Source organism: Vicugna pacos, chromosome 8, assembly GCF_048564905.1.
Source record: "Vicugna pacos chromosome 8, VicPac4, whole genome shotgun sequence".
In the NCBI taxonomy this organism is placed as follows: Eukaryota; Metazoa; Chordata; class Mammalia; order Artiodactyla; family Camelidae; genus Vicugna; species Vicugna pacos.
The window spans coordinates 58,824,826-58,840,458 of NC_132994.1; the positions used below are offsets into that span (position 1 = coordinate 58,824,826).

The 15,633-nt window shown below is 36.3% G+C and overlaps 1 protein-coding gene across 5 annotated transcripts in view; it reads left to right on the forward strand.

The window, feature by feature from the left end:
• The window catches only part of ADGRG6 (adhesion G protein-coupled receptor G6), a 132,024-nt gene that overhangs the window by 61,847 nt on the left and 54,544 nt on the right, over positions 1 to 15,633 (forward strand). For 3 of the 5 annotated variants that reach the window (XM_031680004.2, XM_072965946.1, XM_072965943.1), the window contains exons 4-6: positions 1,573 to 2,196; positions 10,377 to 10,445; positions 12,672 to 12,755. In XM_031680004.2, coding sequence (XP_031535864.2) covers positions 1,573 to 2,196; positions 10,377 to 10,445; positions 12,672 to 12,755 — 777 coding nt within the window. The remainder of the gene's footprint in view (positions 1 to 1,572; positions 2,197 to 10,376; positions 10,446 to 12,671; positions 12,756 to 15,633) is intronic. The other 2 variants (XM_072965947.1, XM_072965944.1) reach the window with 1 other exon arrangement.

Genomic DNA, 15,633 nt, shown 5'->3' on the forward strand with positions numbered 1-15,633 from the left:
ATATGAAAAAAAAGAAGTGAAAAAGAGTGGGACCACTATGGAAATGATTGATCCTTATTATTACAAATTGTGTTTTTCGTGGCAGAGTTGCGTACTGTTTGTGATTAACATTAGATATATGTGTGGTTAATTGAAACACACCTGCTTTAATTTTTCAAATAATGTTTTAGGGTTATAAAATATTGTAGGAAATTTTAAAATAAAAAGAAGCAAATTAGAATTACTTATACATCTACCAGCCAGCCATAATAACCACTAATAAAATGTTGATGGACGTATTTCCTTCGAGCTTTTTAAAATTTTAACAATTCATATAAAATACTGAGTTCATAGTGTGTAAGTGTCCCTTTGGGTAAGTAGACCTATAAACTGCTTTATATTTAAGAAGTAGACTAAAAAACCACAGTTCTATTAAGTTCCATCATGGATTTTTCAACTGGAATATTTATATTAAAATACGTTTTTACCACAGACCTATTCTTGGTGTATATTAAAATATATTCAAACTAGCATTCATATGAAGCCAGTATTAAACAGTATTTTTGAGAACTTTTTCTCTCTCAAGTCATAATGTTTCATGACACCTGCTGTGTAAGCACAAGGTAAATCCATCGTGTTACTCAGTAACTTCACATGTCGCAGAAGGACTGGGCTAATGCACTTTTATTTTGACTTTCCCACGTGCACAGTCACAGTAATCTATGTTAGCAACCAGTCAGAGCTGTCGTATGGCACGGGTACTGCTCTAGTGCTTGCCAATGTTAACTTATTTAATTCTTTACTGACCCCCTATACAGTAGGTACCTTTCTCTTTCCTTTTGTAGACAAGGGGACTAACGTTGAGTGCCATGCCCAGGGTCACTGGGCACCATGTGGAAGCGTTGGTCCTGGGAGCCCCAGTGTCTGCCCTGTAGCCACTGCTCCTTACTGTCCCTCGGAAACAAGCTCACATGCCCAGATGGGAAGGAAATATAGCTTAAAGTGCCACTTTTGTTTGTTCTTCCACTGGACTCCCTCTCCTCAATGGAATTGTCTTTGCCTTTGTCCTAAAATTAGTGTGGTGACGGGGGAGACAAGCAGGATCTTGGGGTGTCTGAAGGGAGAGGGTAGCAGAGGAGTGTTTGGGAGGAGTGAAAGGTGATTGTTAACGAAAAGTAGAATTATTAGCTATTATGTTTAGTTATTATTTGAAAGGAAACATAATTTTGAAAATCTTAATGTATAAACAGAACTTTGCTGAGACCAGTCATTTGCTTAATTTTTTTTTTCCAATTGAGGGATTTAAAAAAAGAAAAACATCTTGTCACCTAGGCAGCTATCACTCAGAGGTTTAGGTGTGACAGCCAAATGTGGTTAGAGTTTAAACAAGTGGGGTTTCTTATTGTTGTCATCACTGGGGTAAGGTTCTGGGTTGGTGATAAGAGTGTGGTGGCCAGAAAAAGAGGGGACTGATGGGGCAAAGGGTGGGTAAAAAGCCAATGTGTAGAGAGTGGTTGTGTATCAGACTTTTTGCATCTCATTAGTCCATGTCTGAAGTTAACACATTTTATCTGTTGCTGTGTTTTGTCCTAGTTGCCGTGTCCTTAAGGAATCAAAAGGTCATTTTACCCCAGACGCTAGATGCTTACCAGGTATCTGTTGCAAAAAGTGTCTCTATTCCAGAGCTCAGAGCTTTCACACTCTGCTTTGAAGCAACCAAAATTGGCAAGGAAGACAACGAATGGACAGCTTTCTCCTACTCAGATGCATCCTTCACACAATTGCTCAGTTTTGGAAAGGCCAAGAGTGGTTACTTTCTATCTATCTATGGCTCAGAATGCTTGCTGAATAGTGTGTTACCTGTAAAAGATAAGGAAGACATTTTTACCGAAAGCTTTGAGCAGCTCTGCATTGTTTGGAATAATTCTTTGGGCTCCATTGGTGTCAATTTCAAAAGAAACTATGAAGCCATTCCATGTGATTCAACCATTAGTAAAGTTATTCCTGGGAATGGGAAATTGTTGCTGGGCTCCAATCAAAATGAAATTGCCTCTCTAAAAGGGGACATTTATAACTTTCGACTTTGGAATTTTACCATGAATTCCAAAGTCCTCTCCAACCTCAGCTGTAGTGTGAAAGGGAACGTGGTGGACTGGCAGAATGACTTTTGGAACATCCCAACTGCAGCTCTGAAAGCTGAAAGCAACCTAAGCTGTGGTAAGTCTGTGGCATAGTCACTTTTTTTTTTAATTGTTTTATGAGTATGTTTGTCAGCAAGAAATTATACAGACACACAGGTATGTATGTGATTACAAGCCATACACATTCAACCACAGCTTTTTGTCCTACCATTTTTAAGTTTTTCCTGTGTCATAAAATATCACACAGTTTACTCCTAACAATCACCAGTTATAATTCTTGTATGTAGAATAGAAGTGTTACCCCAAGACTGAAACAAAAGAAATGAATAAGTCACTGTTTTTAGTCATAAAGATGATACAATAAAAAGCTGATCTTTGTCATCCTGGGGTGAAATTTCCATTCCATTACTTAAACAACCACAACCTTAAAGGATGATATTTACTTAGCCAATATTAAATATCAAAAGTGTCCATTTTATGGAAAATCTTGATAGTCAGGAATTTTGAATTTTATCTTTGGATGTTTTCCATTTGTTTGAAAATGAGCATTTGTTGTTTGTTTCAAATACTCTTCTCTCCTTGGTTGCTTTTTGAGAGACTTTAAATGTAATATTATTTGCAGTAGCTAACTGCAAAATATTTAGGAAAATAATGCCATGTTACAAAAATTATTAAAATAGACCCCTATCAAATATTCTCTGTGCATGTAAGTCAATTCTGGAAGTCCTTATTTTCCTGTAGGACTGCATCAAAAGTAGAAGTTTCATTATCAATTTGACTGTCATATGACTAAAACAAGGTGTTGATTATACATATATATATATATAGTCACAGAGATAACTCTCGATAAAGGAGAGAAAGAAGAGGCCTAAGATTCAAAAGTCGTTTATATGTGACTTTAGAAGGAATTCTACCAGAACTTCATTCCTAATACTTTCAAGAAGTAGTTCCCATTGTGAAGACCTGACACCACCTGCCCTGTTTCCTTGACCTGTGTTTGCCCTTCTATCTGGGGAACTCATCACCTCCCGCTCCGTGTGGGCCATGGTGCTCCTGCAGAGGGTGGGAGGCTGTTATGTGAGGTCATTTGAGACATATTTCCTTGTGGATTGTTGGAAAGAGGGTAAACCACAACCTCGTTCCAGAAAGAGACTTAGGAACTTTGTGAGAGTTTATGTTGTTCCCAGCATCCTCTCATTTTGAGATTATAGCTCTGCTTAGGGACTCCTAAGAGGTCTTTTACTCAGTGAGGAAATTGAGAAAATCAGGTGTGTGTGTTTGGTGTGGGATGGGGAACAGCAAGGGGAGGGCAGTGGTGTACTCCGTACATTCAGGGTAATTATCTTTAGGGGCTTTTTTCATTATATCCTTGGCCATTATCAAAAAGTCATAATGTAGACTATTTAATGTTAACCTTTCTATGCGTCAGTGTTTGAAGACTATGACAACCAAAAGAAAAGAAGAAAGAATTTGGCTAAGTATATTAATAATTGCTAAATACTTAAATTATGCTTAAATTGAATACATGTTATGTGCTAGGTACTGTTTTAATCACTTTCCACGTAGTAACTTCCAACATAGATCTCATGATGTAAGTTTTGTTATTAACCCCATTTTGCAGATGAGTAATTGAGGGAGAAAGAGATTAAGTAGCTTATCCAAGGTCATTTAACTAGTAAATGGTCAAGCCAGAAATTGAAGCCAGAAAGTTCAGTTTCAGAATCGCGCTCTCTCTTAGACTGTCTTTCAGCATAAGCAGGACTAGAACATGAGAGGTAGTGTTGGGGTAGGGAAGCCAGTTCCTGCCCAGATGAACAGCACAAAGGTCCAGGGGCCGTCTTCTCTTGCCAGCAGTGCTCTCCCAGAACACTGGCTTCCCCACTGGCTTCCCCGGGTGTTAGCATGGTATTTGTTTTAAACAAAAATTAATAAGATTTCTTTCCTGAAATGCTTCGATACCTTAACTAGTGAAATGTGAGGACTATTGTACACAAGAATTCCTAAACTTCTTTTAAGAAATCCTCTAGATCAGGGGTTGGCAAACAAGGATTTTTTTTTTGGTAAATAAAGTTTTATTTGAACACAGCCATGCCCGTGAGGTTCTGTATTGTCTGTGGCTGCTTCTGTGCTACAGCGGCAGAGCTGGCTGACTGTGAGAGACGGCATGGCCCACCCTCCTAAAGTACTTACCGTCTGGCCCTTTGAGAGCAAATATTCCAACCCCTGAAACTAGCCCAAAGGATCAAAGGGTCTAGTTTTCTGAAGCACACACTTTGGACAATACTGGAAAAGCCCTGCTAGGTCTCCTGGGTCAGAGATAACAGACCAGTCACACGTGGGCCACTTTAGCCCTCAGGCATGGGTGGTAGTGGCAACATTTATTTGTTTTTATTTCTTTACATTTGTTCCACTTAGTGCTTTTAAATGGTGGTTTATTTCCAACATTAAAAAATTAGATTCTGGTCGGGGAGGGGATAGGTCAGTGGTAGAGAGCATGCTTAGCATGCACGAGATCCTGGGTTCAATCCCCAACACCTCCATTAAAAAATAAAGAAAAAACAGTTTAAAAAACTTAAAAATTAGATTTCACATAAAAATTTTTGGATTCTCTGGTAAACAACAAACTCTTGACACTCACACTCCACACTCTCCCCCCGCCCCCATCAGATTGACTTCTGGCCGGGTAGGCTCTTGGGTTTGGGAGTCCCAATTTGGGCCACTCCCTTCACATTATACAGGGCAGGAAACCAAAGCTCAGAAAAGATTAGTGGCCAAGGCAGTTGCTGAGCTAAAATGTACGTCTCCTGTCCCTGACCCAGGGTTTCTATCTGGGAATCCTCATTTTTTTTTTAACACCATCTTTAAGACTCCTTTCCCAAGCCTTATGATTACTGGAAAGCATCGGATATGTGCTGGTGGAGCTTAGCCATCGGTATATTTTCAAAATGATTTCAAAGGAGTAGCGCAAGCTGACAGAGTCAGTGTTGGAGTTCCTTTAACTTTCACAGTGACCTTCTCGACATCCCACAGTGACGCCAAACACCCCCGTTCCGAACATCAGATATCCTGGACTGCGTTTCAGGAGTAATAACGGGAGAGGGAGTTTCCTGCTGCTTAATCATCAGCTTTGGGAGTTGAAGAACCCAAGTCACTTATTAACTGACAGGAAATACCTGTAACACAGATGGTATCTAAGCTTGTTAGCTAAGCAAAACTTTAATAAATGAAAAAAAAGTAGGCTCTGTTAACATTTTAACCTTTCTTTTTTTCTGGAACACTGGGACTTGCTGTTTATGGTAGTGGTATTTCCCCAAACTAATGATCAGTACAGTAGCCAATGGGAAAATAGAACTTCATGCCTCACATTCCATTGGCCTGACAATATCTGTTAAATATGAGCTTTCATTCCAGAATCAACTTGTGACAGAAAATGAATAGATTTTCCAGAGGCTTACTGCTGAATAAATTTAATATGAAAATAAGATAGTAGAACAGAATTGACTACACTTAACTTTAAAGCATCCTATCATTTGTTTCAAATATTAAATATCCTACCCTTAATAAAATCCATATATTATTAACCAATGTTTTAATAATTTTATAGTTGGACATTTTTGTTTTCCTATAATGTCCTCAGCGTAGTTAAGGAATATACCTAATTAAGAAATTTTCATCTTTTTTTTAAACATAGTTAATCTTGTCAGTCCTTTTCAGAAAGAAATATTTTATTTAGTAGCAATTCTTTTTCATTTTATATCATCCTTCTTTTTCTTAGGACAGTATATTAAACATACTGAGTTTTATAACCTCTGTGAATAGACAGTTTCCCTAATGGACCTTTTAATTATAAGTGCAAGTATTTGCCTGCATTATGATTCAAGTTTAGATACTGGCTATTGTCCATCAGTTTTTACAAAGAACAGACAGTGCCTTCTACACCAGTTTTATTTATTTTACTGATGACTGCTCTTTCCTGAGGAGTGGTACCATATAACTCAATGAATAGTCTAAGTTCAAACAGATTACACTTATTTAACAAGCATTTATTAATCACTTCCATTTATTAACCACTGTGTATTTAGAGATAAGGCGCAATTTACAAGTACCCAACTTTGACATTATTTTCTAGAAATTTTTGGATTTGTACTGACTTTTGTTTTCATCTCTGAAATTTTACGCTTAATTACCAAGGTTTCATCAACTTTTGTATTCCAGCTCTTTCATTTTCAATAATTACAGTTCTGTCCTTTATAGCCATAAAACTCTGATTCACTATTGGCTCCTCCTTTTCATTCCTAACAAGTGATTGAGTGTAGCATTTTTAGATGACTGATTTTTTTTTAAATTAAAAAGATAAAATCACTTTATCTTTACAAGGGACTTCATTCTTTGAAGATGCCCAAACTCTTTTTGAGCTTAAATTGCTTCCAAAAATTGTTTTAGATATATTTGTGAAAAACAATTTAAATTCAATTTAGTAACAACTGAAAAGAGGGAATTGAAATAATTTATTATTTTTGTCCCATTAGTGCAGCTCACATGAGGGTTTAGTGCTGTTGACTATTATTTGAATTGTCATGAAGTAGAGTGAGAGGAGTTATTGGCTGCATGTCAATCTTTTTTTTTTACTACAACTTGTATAAATAGTGACACCTTTTAGGAGCAAGATTTTGGAGGAACAAAAGGTAGAGAAAAAAGATTAACAGCTTTATAGCCTTTCATCAACTGCCCATTTTCAGTGATTACCTTTTTTTCAAGGAAATTTGGCTTTAAATTTTACGGTTAATATTAAATAAATACCTTTGAACCCTTTGTGTTATGAACAAAAACCAGTAAATATACATAGGTCACATTCTGAAAACAATTCCTTGATGATAAACATATCATTATCCAGGAGAAAGAATTGTCCCTTCATCCTTAACAATCTCCTGGTTTGTAATCTATCTATCTAGAAAAATTGGTTGGGAGAGTGACTTTTCTATGCAGATATGCTGAAAATGGAACTGGGTACAAATAAAAAGCTTGTGCACATTTAAAATATTTTATGTATCTGTTTATATCATTTGGTGTATTTGTAATATAAGACCTCATCAGGATAATTTCCTTCTAATTAAATTTTGTCACTTGTATTTACACCATTTTCACTAAAACAGTCTTCAAACTTAATTTCTATTGCTATATTGAATCATCATAAAATAGTGTTTATAGAGCATTTATAAAGCAATATCAGTTTGCTAAACTAAAAGTACCCAAAAAGGATCAATTGATAATTTAAAGATTGAGAAGTAAATGTTATAGTTTTCCATGACAAGGATGTCACATAATGAAATTTAGACTTGCTACCGTACAGTGAAACTGATGAAATGTTAAAGAAAATTGTTAAATATCCTATTCTAAATCCTAACTCTTCTGATTTTCTTTCCTTGTTTCTGCAACTAGGCTCTTTACCGTAGTGCATTGGCAATGTAGTTAGCCTAACAACTTCTTTCCCACAGTGCTGTCGCCTTATCTCCCTTTGTCTTCCAGAGATACTGTATCAGGGCCAGAAGTGGCCCAAGGAACCTTTGCTGTCAACATTGTGTGTAATTTGAGAAGCACAGGGACTCTGTCCAAGCCTCTCCTCTCTTGCATGTTTTAGTGGCTGAGATTTCCTCAGTCATTTTGAGTTCTAAAGGCTTTATAGTTTTCAGAAGTTCCTTACTAAACTGTAAGTACCTACAGGAGAAGTAAGCTCATGCAAGAAGGGGGCATAAGTTAAGTGTGATGGGAAGGAATGATGGGCAGAAAACATTCAAGATTAAAATGTAGACTGCCTTCAACATCTGCCTCCTCAGTGCTCTTTCTCCAGGGCACACTTGTCTGAGTTTTCAATCACTAGCCCCCAACTCCCATCTCTACTTCCTTTCGTAGCCAAGCTTCCTCTTTTTGCACTCACTTCTCAAACACTGGAAATCTAGAGTTGATCATTCCCATGCTCCTGAAGCAAATTTCTGTAGAGCTATTACAGAAACTGCAATGCAAACTAAAGCGTCTTTATCATTCTGGACCTTTGTGGTATACTTGATATGGCCACGCTCTCCATGAAACTTTGTCCACTTGGGTTCTACAAAACCATCTTCTACAAGAGCTATTTTTACCTTCTCAAATCTATAGTGTTTAAAAAAAACTGATACTTAAATATAGCAATGTCTATGGTTCCATCAAATCTACACATCTGTAGCTTCTGTGGAATACTTCCTGTCTAGACCTCTTACAAAAACATGCACACCTGTCCATGCAACAGATGTCACAGTATGTCAGTTCCTATATCTAGACTTACTGTTTAGCCCACCCCACCTAAGTTTGCTTTCCTTCCAGTATTTACTACCTCCTTTTATGAGATACTTATGTACCAATTTCTCAAGTTGGAAACCAGAAAAATTTATTCTCTCCATCCCTTTCTTTCTCTATTCTCCAGTTAGTCACTAAATAAATCCTATATATTCCATGTTCAGATGTCTTGTATCCATCTTTTTCTGTCCATCCTAACTGTACTCATGATATCAAACCTGAATTATTATTCTTACTCATACTTTTTGTAACTCCTCTCTCTTAGTTAGTGATGGAGCCTCAGAAGTGATTGTTTTCAAAGTTAAACTTAGTTTTCTTACCAAGTTTCCTTTCATTTTCCCCCATTTCCTCAAAGAAAGAGTTTGAAATGTTCACAACCATTCATAATGCATTCAGTAATTTAGTCAGTAAAGTTTGAGGACCCACCTACTATATGTGTGGGATACTCCATGTGAAGGAAGACCCAAAGTCCCAGTACTTATAGTGTTACGTTCTACAAGGCCCCCCACGGTCTGTCCATTACCCACCTATCTGATCATTCCTACCAGTTTCTACAAATGACCTACTCCAGTAATGCTGTGCCTCCTAGGTTCAGACTGTTTCACTGCCCTCTTGGTATCTGTTTCTGTAATTCTGTCTGCTAGGAATAACCATCTCTAGTCTCTTCTCCCTTGATCAGTATAGTGACCTGCTGTATTCCCAGCTTGTCTTTGTGATGGGTTTCCAATTTCCCCTTCTTGCCAAGCTGCTGGTCTCATCCTCCTTTGGCCCACTGAGTACCTATATTACTCAGAACTGTGAAGCCATCTCTCATTCATGCCTCTCTGAGCTCAGAGACATTGTCTTAAAGCATTATTCTAGCCACTGCCTCACACTCTGTAAACAGTGAGTGAATGTTTATTGAATGAACATACAAAGATCAGTGATGAGAGCTTCTCACCAGTTGACGTCACAGACCTTCTCGAGGCTGGAGGGTTGGGTCTTCCTGAGATAACGTGACTCCTTCCTTAGGCCAGGTGCCTGCTGCCGTCAAGAATGAAGAAACCGTGATTCCTGAGATGCTGCTAAACTGCTTATGCACATGCTTAACCTAATTGGATATCTTTTGTTGGCTCTTGTACCTGCTTGGCCTTCACATACTCTTCTGATAGGAAAATTTGGAAATTGTTTAAACATTAGAATGTAGTCAATATTATAGGAATGTTCTTTAAAAATTAAATGTGTGTGTGCGTGTGTTTGTGTGTACATATATGCATATATATATTTGTATTTATTCTTCTTTGTTCATAGTATAATATACTTTGTGAAAAGTTTAACCCATCTTTCTCAGCCTCAGCCTGTTGGTAAAAGTCTGTTAATGGCTGGAGAGAGACTGAGTGCCGCAGAGAGAATCTACTACACCTACAAGAAAATCAGCTCAAAACTAGAGCTTGAAATAAAAAGACACAGAGACCAACTTGAAGTCACAGAAACATATTTCTGGAATGGCAGTGAGCATGTAGCTAGTGCCTACAAACCAAAAACATGCATCTTATGAGTATTAGTAATATCCAAACTCACTTTGGAAATTTACTTTTGATGTTTTGGTTATTTCATCCGTATGAATTTTCACCAAAGCCTTATAATTTGTTATGTGAAAAGGCTCTGAAGTTTCAAGGGGCCATAGCACTTCTTTTCCTTTCCTTTGTGGATGGGGCCACTAAATTGAGTTAAAAGATTTTGAGGGAAATTTCAACAGCGTGATTTTACACTTGTGGAAATTAAGACATAAAGGTCTTAAGAGACTTTCTTGGTGTTGGAGTTATTACTGGTGGACTCTTCTAGGGCTGCTCCCATTGCACCAGCCAAATGATTCATGATTCTTTTTTCTGGATAGTATCATTAAATCATAAGTCAAATGTGTATAATCCCTCTGTGTTGGTTAAGGTTCCTACCTGATCCCGCTCCCAGCAGCAGAACTAGCCAACTGCGCAGACTTGGGGACCCTCTGCCAAGGTAGGGAGTTCACATCGTCCTCTGGAGTCTGTTTCCTTCTTACTGTTTTGGATAATGTAGTTGTCGTTTTGAATTTTGTCTTAATTTTCACTTGAGAAGCTAGAAACCAGCAAAGCAGAAGAATTTCTGGATGTGCTTTAGTTGTGTGGGTGCAGTGTGGAGAAAGAATGCATTCACACACTGGATGACCACATTTCCATAAAGCACTGAGTTTTTAAAATGTGAATGATTATATGCTATTAGCAAGTGTTGATTTCACTTTTTCCCTCCATTTCGTCTCAAGAATATTGGGAAGGTCCAGTATAAATATAGCCATATAATATTTTGAAAAAGTATTCATGTCTAAAAAAACAAGGGGAAAAATTAAGTTGACTATTCAGTTAAGTTTAAAACAAGCTCATGAAGCAATTTATGATGTGCAATGTAACTTAAATATTAAGATAAAAATAGTTGTACTAAGCTAATATGAATGTAATTTTATTAATTTTCATAGTGCATAATGAGTAGACTATGGTCAATATTTTAATTATATATTACAGACTGAGTAGTTGCATGCTAAGTAATCCATAAAGTCTCATAAATTTGAAGTAATAATATAGTTTGCTTTAATTTATCATTGCTGCTTCTAATTACCCATGACCCATTTTCATCCATTTATTCTATTAAAAACTTCTTTTTGAAGTAACATGTTCTATATGCCACATTAAGAATCATGACCATGGCCTTTTGTAAAGCTGGGTCTCTTTTTAAGAAGATCATAGCCTGAAAGTGACAGGGGTTAGAAGTGAGACTAAATGAATAGAATCCTAAACTCTCATCTGCAGTTCCAGTGTGGGAGTAGAGTAGGCGGGGAGAGGGCGGGTAACTCATTATCTTTGTTTCTTTTCGGAGACATTATTTCTTGATATTATTATTGATGAATACCCTATGAAAATAACATTCTTAAGTAGTTTATTCTCATGAACTCAGTGTAGTTTTTAAAACAGTTATATGAAATAGAAAAAGCCTTAATTTTACTTAGTTCAAGATGTGAAGACTTTTTAAAATTTTTACTTTATTTTTTTCTTTTAATCTGAGATATCAGTAGGACTGATTCTTTGGGTCAAAGGATTAGACACCCAGCTTTTTTCCCCACTATGTCCTAAATGACCAAAAAGCATCTTCATAATCATTGATGTATTTTACATTAAATAAATATAACTGCTCATGGTTTAAAAACATAAGACTTCAAAAAGAATCCCTATTTCTAAGTGTTATATATTACTTTGAAATGGAAAATTATTTCAGTTAAGAATAACACATTTTGAATCAAGGAATTCAATATTTTCTAAAGAGCCTTTGGAAGATAATTCTTTTCATAATCACTGAAATGTTTTAAATGTAGGTAGTTTTTTTTTTTCCTAACTGAGAGAGATACGTAGCAAATGCTTATTGTACATAGAAATGCACATCTTACACAAAGGTACTCCTAAGATAAACTAAAGAAAAATTACATGTATAGTTATTTTACTACTTATACTGTTCCTTCAGAATCCCCTTAGAAAGGCAGCATCAAAGCATTACATAAGGGCTTAATTGTTGAGAGTTTAGCAGTATCAGAAGCATAGCTATGACATGGTGCTTTGAAAAGTCCCTCCTGTGAGGCTTGCCCTTATGAAAGTCATTTTATTCATCAGTGCTTAGTAAAAGTCTTGGGATCTTTAAATGATTGACTTTATCTGTACATTCCATTCTCTTTTGTTCTTCTTTACCTTTGTCTTCTCAAGGAGAAATACATTTTATTTTGCTAATCTTAGTGTGTCAGAAAGACTGACTTAGTTTAGATTATCTCAAGCTGATAGGTGCTGTACAGAATTCCTTCTCTAACTTTTCTTTTTACGATGTAGGAGACTGAGTTTTAGAAGGCTTTAGTCACTCGCTGTGTGGTTATCAGCCTGTTAATGGCAGACCTAGGTCTAGAACCTAAGTGTTCTTTCTCTGTTTCCTTTGTGCCAGGGCCAGACTCTTACGCAATATGTCACCAAAGGCCATGGGAAGATTCTTAATGTGCTTAGAAAGCATTGCTTCATTTTATGCATTATAACCTTGGGATCTGTTGTGTTTAGTGGCAAGAAATGGTTTCTATTCCTCCTCTATGTATTTTCATGCATTAATTATAGATTGCTTATCCATATTAACTTTCATGTGCTCCTTGCAAAGTCATATCTTTCTCATCTTTATTACCAGCTACTGTAAGCTCTCCTAGTGCCACACCATCCACTGTCACCACTAACATGCCTGTTACTAATAGAACCGATAAACAAAGGAATGGTAAGAAATCATTACCTTTTATATTTGTAGTACATCTGACTTGATGAAAAATTGTGTTCTGAGGGTGGAAATATCTAATGTTCCAGCAAAGTTTCTGTTGTTAGAATCAATTGGTGCATTTGTACATTTGCAAGATTAATAAAATAAGTATCACTTGACTGCCTTGAGTGCCCCATTCTAATGACCAAGGGGATGAGTATATCTCCAGAATCACTCTTCTGCACTTTTAGCTAAAATTTCTTTCAAAGAAAGTTTTAAAAGAAAGGCATTAATTGAAAGGAATTAATTTGCATTATCCTAGAGATCTGAGAAGAAGAATGTCCAGGGCATCCAGTCAGCTTATGCTCCAAAAGCAGCTAGTTTGTAAAGAATTTGATCATCTCAAAAAACTAAATAATTTTAGTAATTTAACTGCTCACTAAAGCCAACTTTGTGTTCAAACAATTGTGACATTTAAATTATTTTTATATGCTAATACTTTGCTTTCTGTTTTTATTTGTTGAAGAATAATGGTTAGAATGGGACCGTATATCAACTAAATCATAAATCAGTGTGACTGACAGAACTTCAAGTAACTGCCAGCACCGCTTATGTTTTCTCTATATGTACATTTCTATTTATATTACTTATAATTTGCAAATATAGCAGGTACATAAGATCAGAATTGAACAGGGGAAATGCCAGGTGAATTGAGTTATTATTTAATCTGCTACTTACATTGACTACGTACATAGTCTTTTGGTAATTCAGAGTGAGTGACTTCAGTTTCGTCTAAAAAAGAGAAATTCCAATCAGGTGACCACACCATACTCTCAAATATGAGGTATCAGAAACAAAGGAATTTTCTCAGCCCCAATCATTTAACTTGCAAGGCCAAGACATCTGTAATGTATCACCAGGGACCAAAACCCAGAGAAAAGAAACCCACATAGCTCATTTTTCCTTTTGGCTTTAGGGGTTACATCAACTTCCTCTGTAAGGACATTTAAATTGAAAGTATGGAATATTTTACATGAAACGTAGATATAAATTTCATTAGGGTTATAAAGACATCGATTCAGGAAAGTGTTTATGGTTATTCTGGTACTTACACCAAGGAGATTTATGATGGAGCAAAAATTCCAGCAACCTCCGAGAAGGCAAAAGCAGCTGAAATTTCCAGTGCATATTTCACATGGACTCCAGCCAGTAGATGGGAATATTATAATTCTAACTAAGTATGTCACTCTTTGTATGAACATACAAAGAGCCTCTGTGGCATTCTCCCTCCAGGACTGGCACATCCTCTGCTGCCCAAGAACGTTTATGTGATGCCTCAGAGCCCTTGACTTGGTGGAGTGGAGCTGTGTCCACTCAATCATGTCATTTCTGACATTCTTGAAGAGAGCCTTGTTCAGTCCATCTCTCTCTGCGTCAGAACCGTCCCTGGAGTTTCAACAAAGCAAGCAAATGTTAGAATCAGTTAAAATGGTCTGACATGCCCCCTTTAAAGGAAAAAATAAAACCTCAGATGAGCTTTGATAAAAATGTAGTTCTTCTTTTAAAAATATTTTTAAAATATTTGCAAGTCATCATGTAGTAGAAATATTTTTAAAATTATGTACTCAAATTTATCTGCCATCTGAACAATTTTGCCACATCCTTGAACCACCTCTGCTATTTATTTAATAGTTTATTTCCCTAAATTGACTTATTTTTTACATAAACATTTATGTTTATATGGGAATATTAACACCACCGGTGTAAAATGAAACCAGTACTACTTATTTGAAAATAAAAGTGAAAAGTGAAAATAAATATAATGAAAACAATGCTATTGAATTCTCTCTATATCCTGTTACCTTCCCACATCTCTGCACCTGAAGCCTACATTATCTTTTTTAAAAGGTAGGGTAACAAAGGATTAGAAACACGCTATAATTAAGATTTTTTCCTTTGGTACACTCAAATTTGAAATAATTGAAAAGAGAATTACTTGTTTACCTTGTGAATAAATGGGATTTAATGTCATGTCCTAGAATATCTAAGATCATTCACATACTGTCAACAATTTCAAATACACTTTTCTTATTCCTTGGGAAACTGATGAGGTAAGCATTCTCAGGCCTATGATCTGGTATATTAGAGAACCCTGTTTTGTTCAGTGTAAGAAAGATAGACGCAGCCATCAAATCTGTTATCTACCTTATCCAGTCCTTTAAAACTCTGGACTATCAAAGAGACTTACTGAGTTCATCAGTAATGATGTGCTGGTGTTTGTTTGCCAGTCAGATAGATTTTTTTCAGCATATCAATAAAATTTGCCTTCCTGGCTTTTGTGAAATGTCCCTGTTTCCTTGTGTAAAGTTCTCTTTGTTGTTTTTCAAATTGGAGTTTTATCTAATCCCTCCGATTGTGTACTAAGAAAATGTTCGTCTTTTAATCTACTTTTCATAAACAGATATTTTAGTATATGGGAATAATCTAGGTATTCCTACAAATAACCTTTGTGCCCTTTCCATTACATTCCCAAGAAATGCTCTTAGACTAGTTAACATTTCCATTCCAAATCCTATTTTCCACTCTTAAGGCATCACAGTGGTGCTGCTGAATATGAAACTTCTCTGAGGTCAGCACAAGTAATCCAAGTAAGGAGGTAACTTTGTTAGTCCTTACTGTTGTTCTCAAAAGCCTAACTTAAATGTTTGAATGCATCCATAAAATTTCAGAAATGTGAGTGATTAAAAATACTGATTTTTAGTATTTTGCCGTGTTCTCCTGAGAGGGAACTAATACTAATCTTAACACAGCACATGCTTTAGGTCTCCATCTAGTGGTAGCTTGTCAGTTACTTGACTGGCACCTGCGAACTTTCAGAGAATAGCCCTCAGATCCTGAT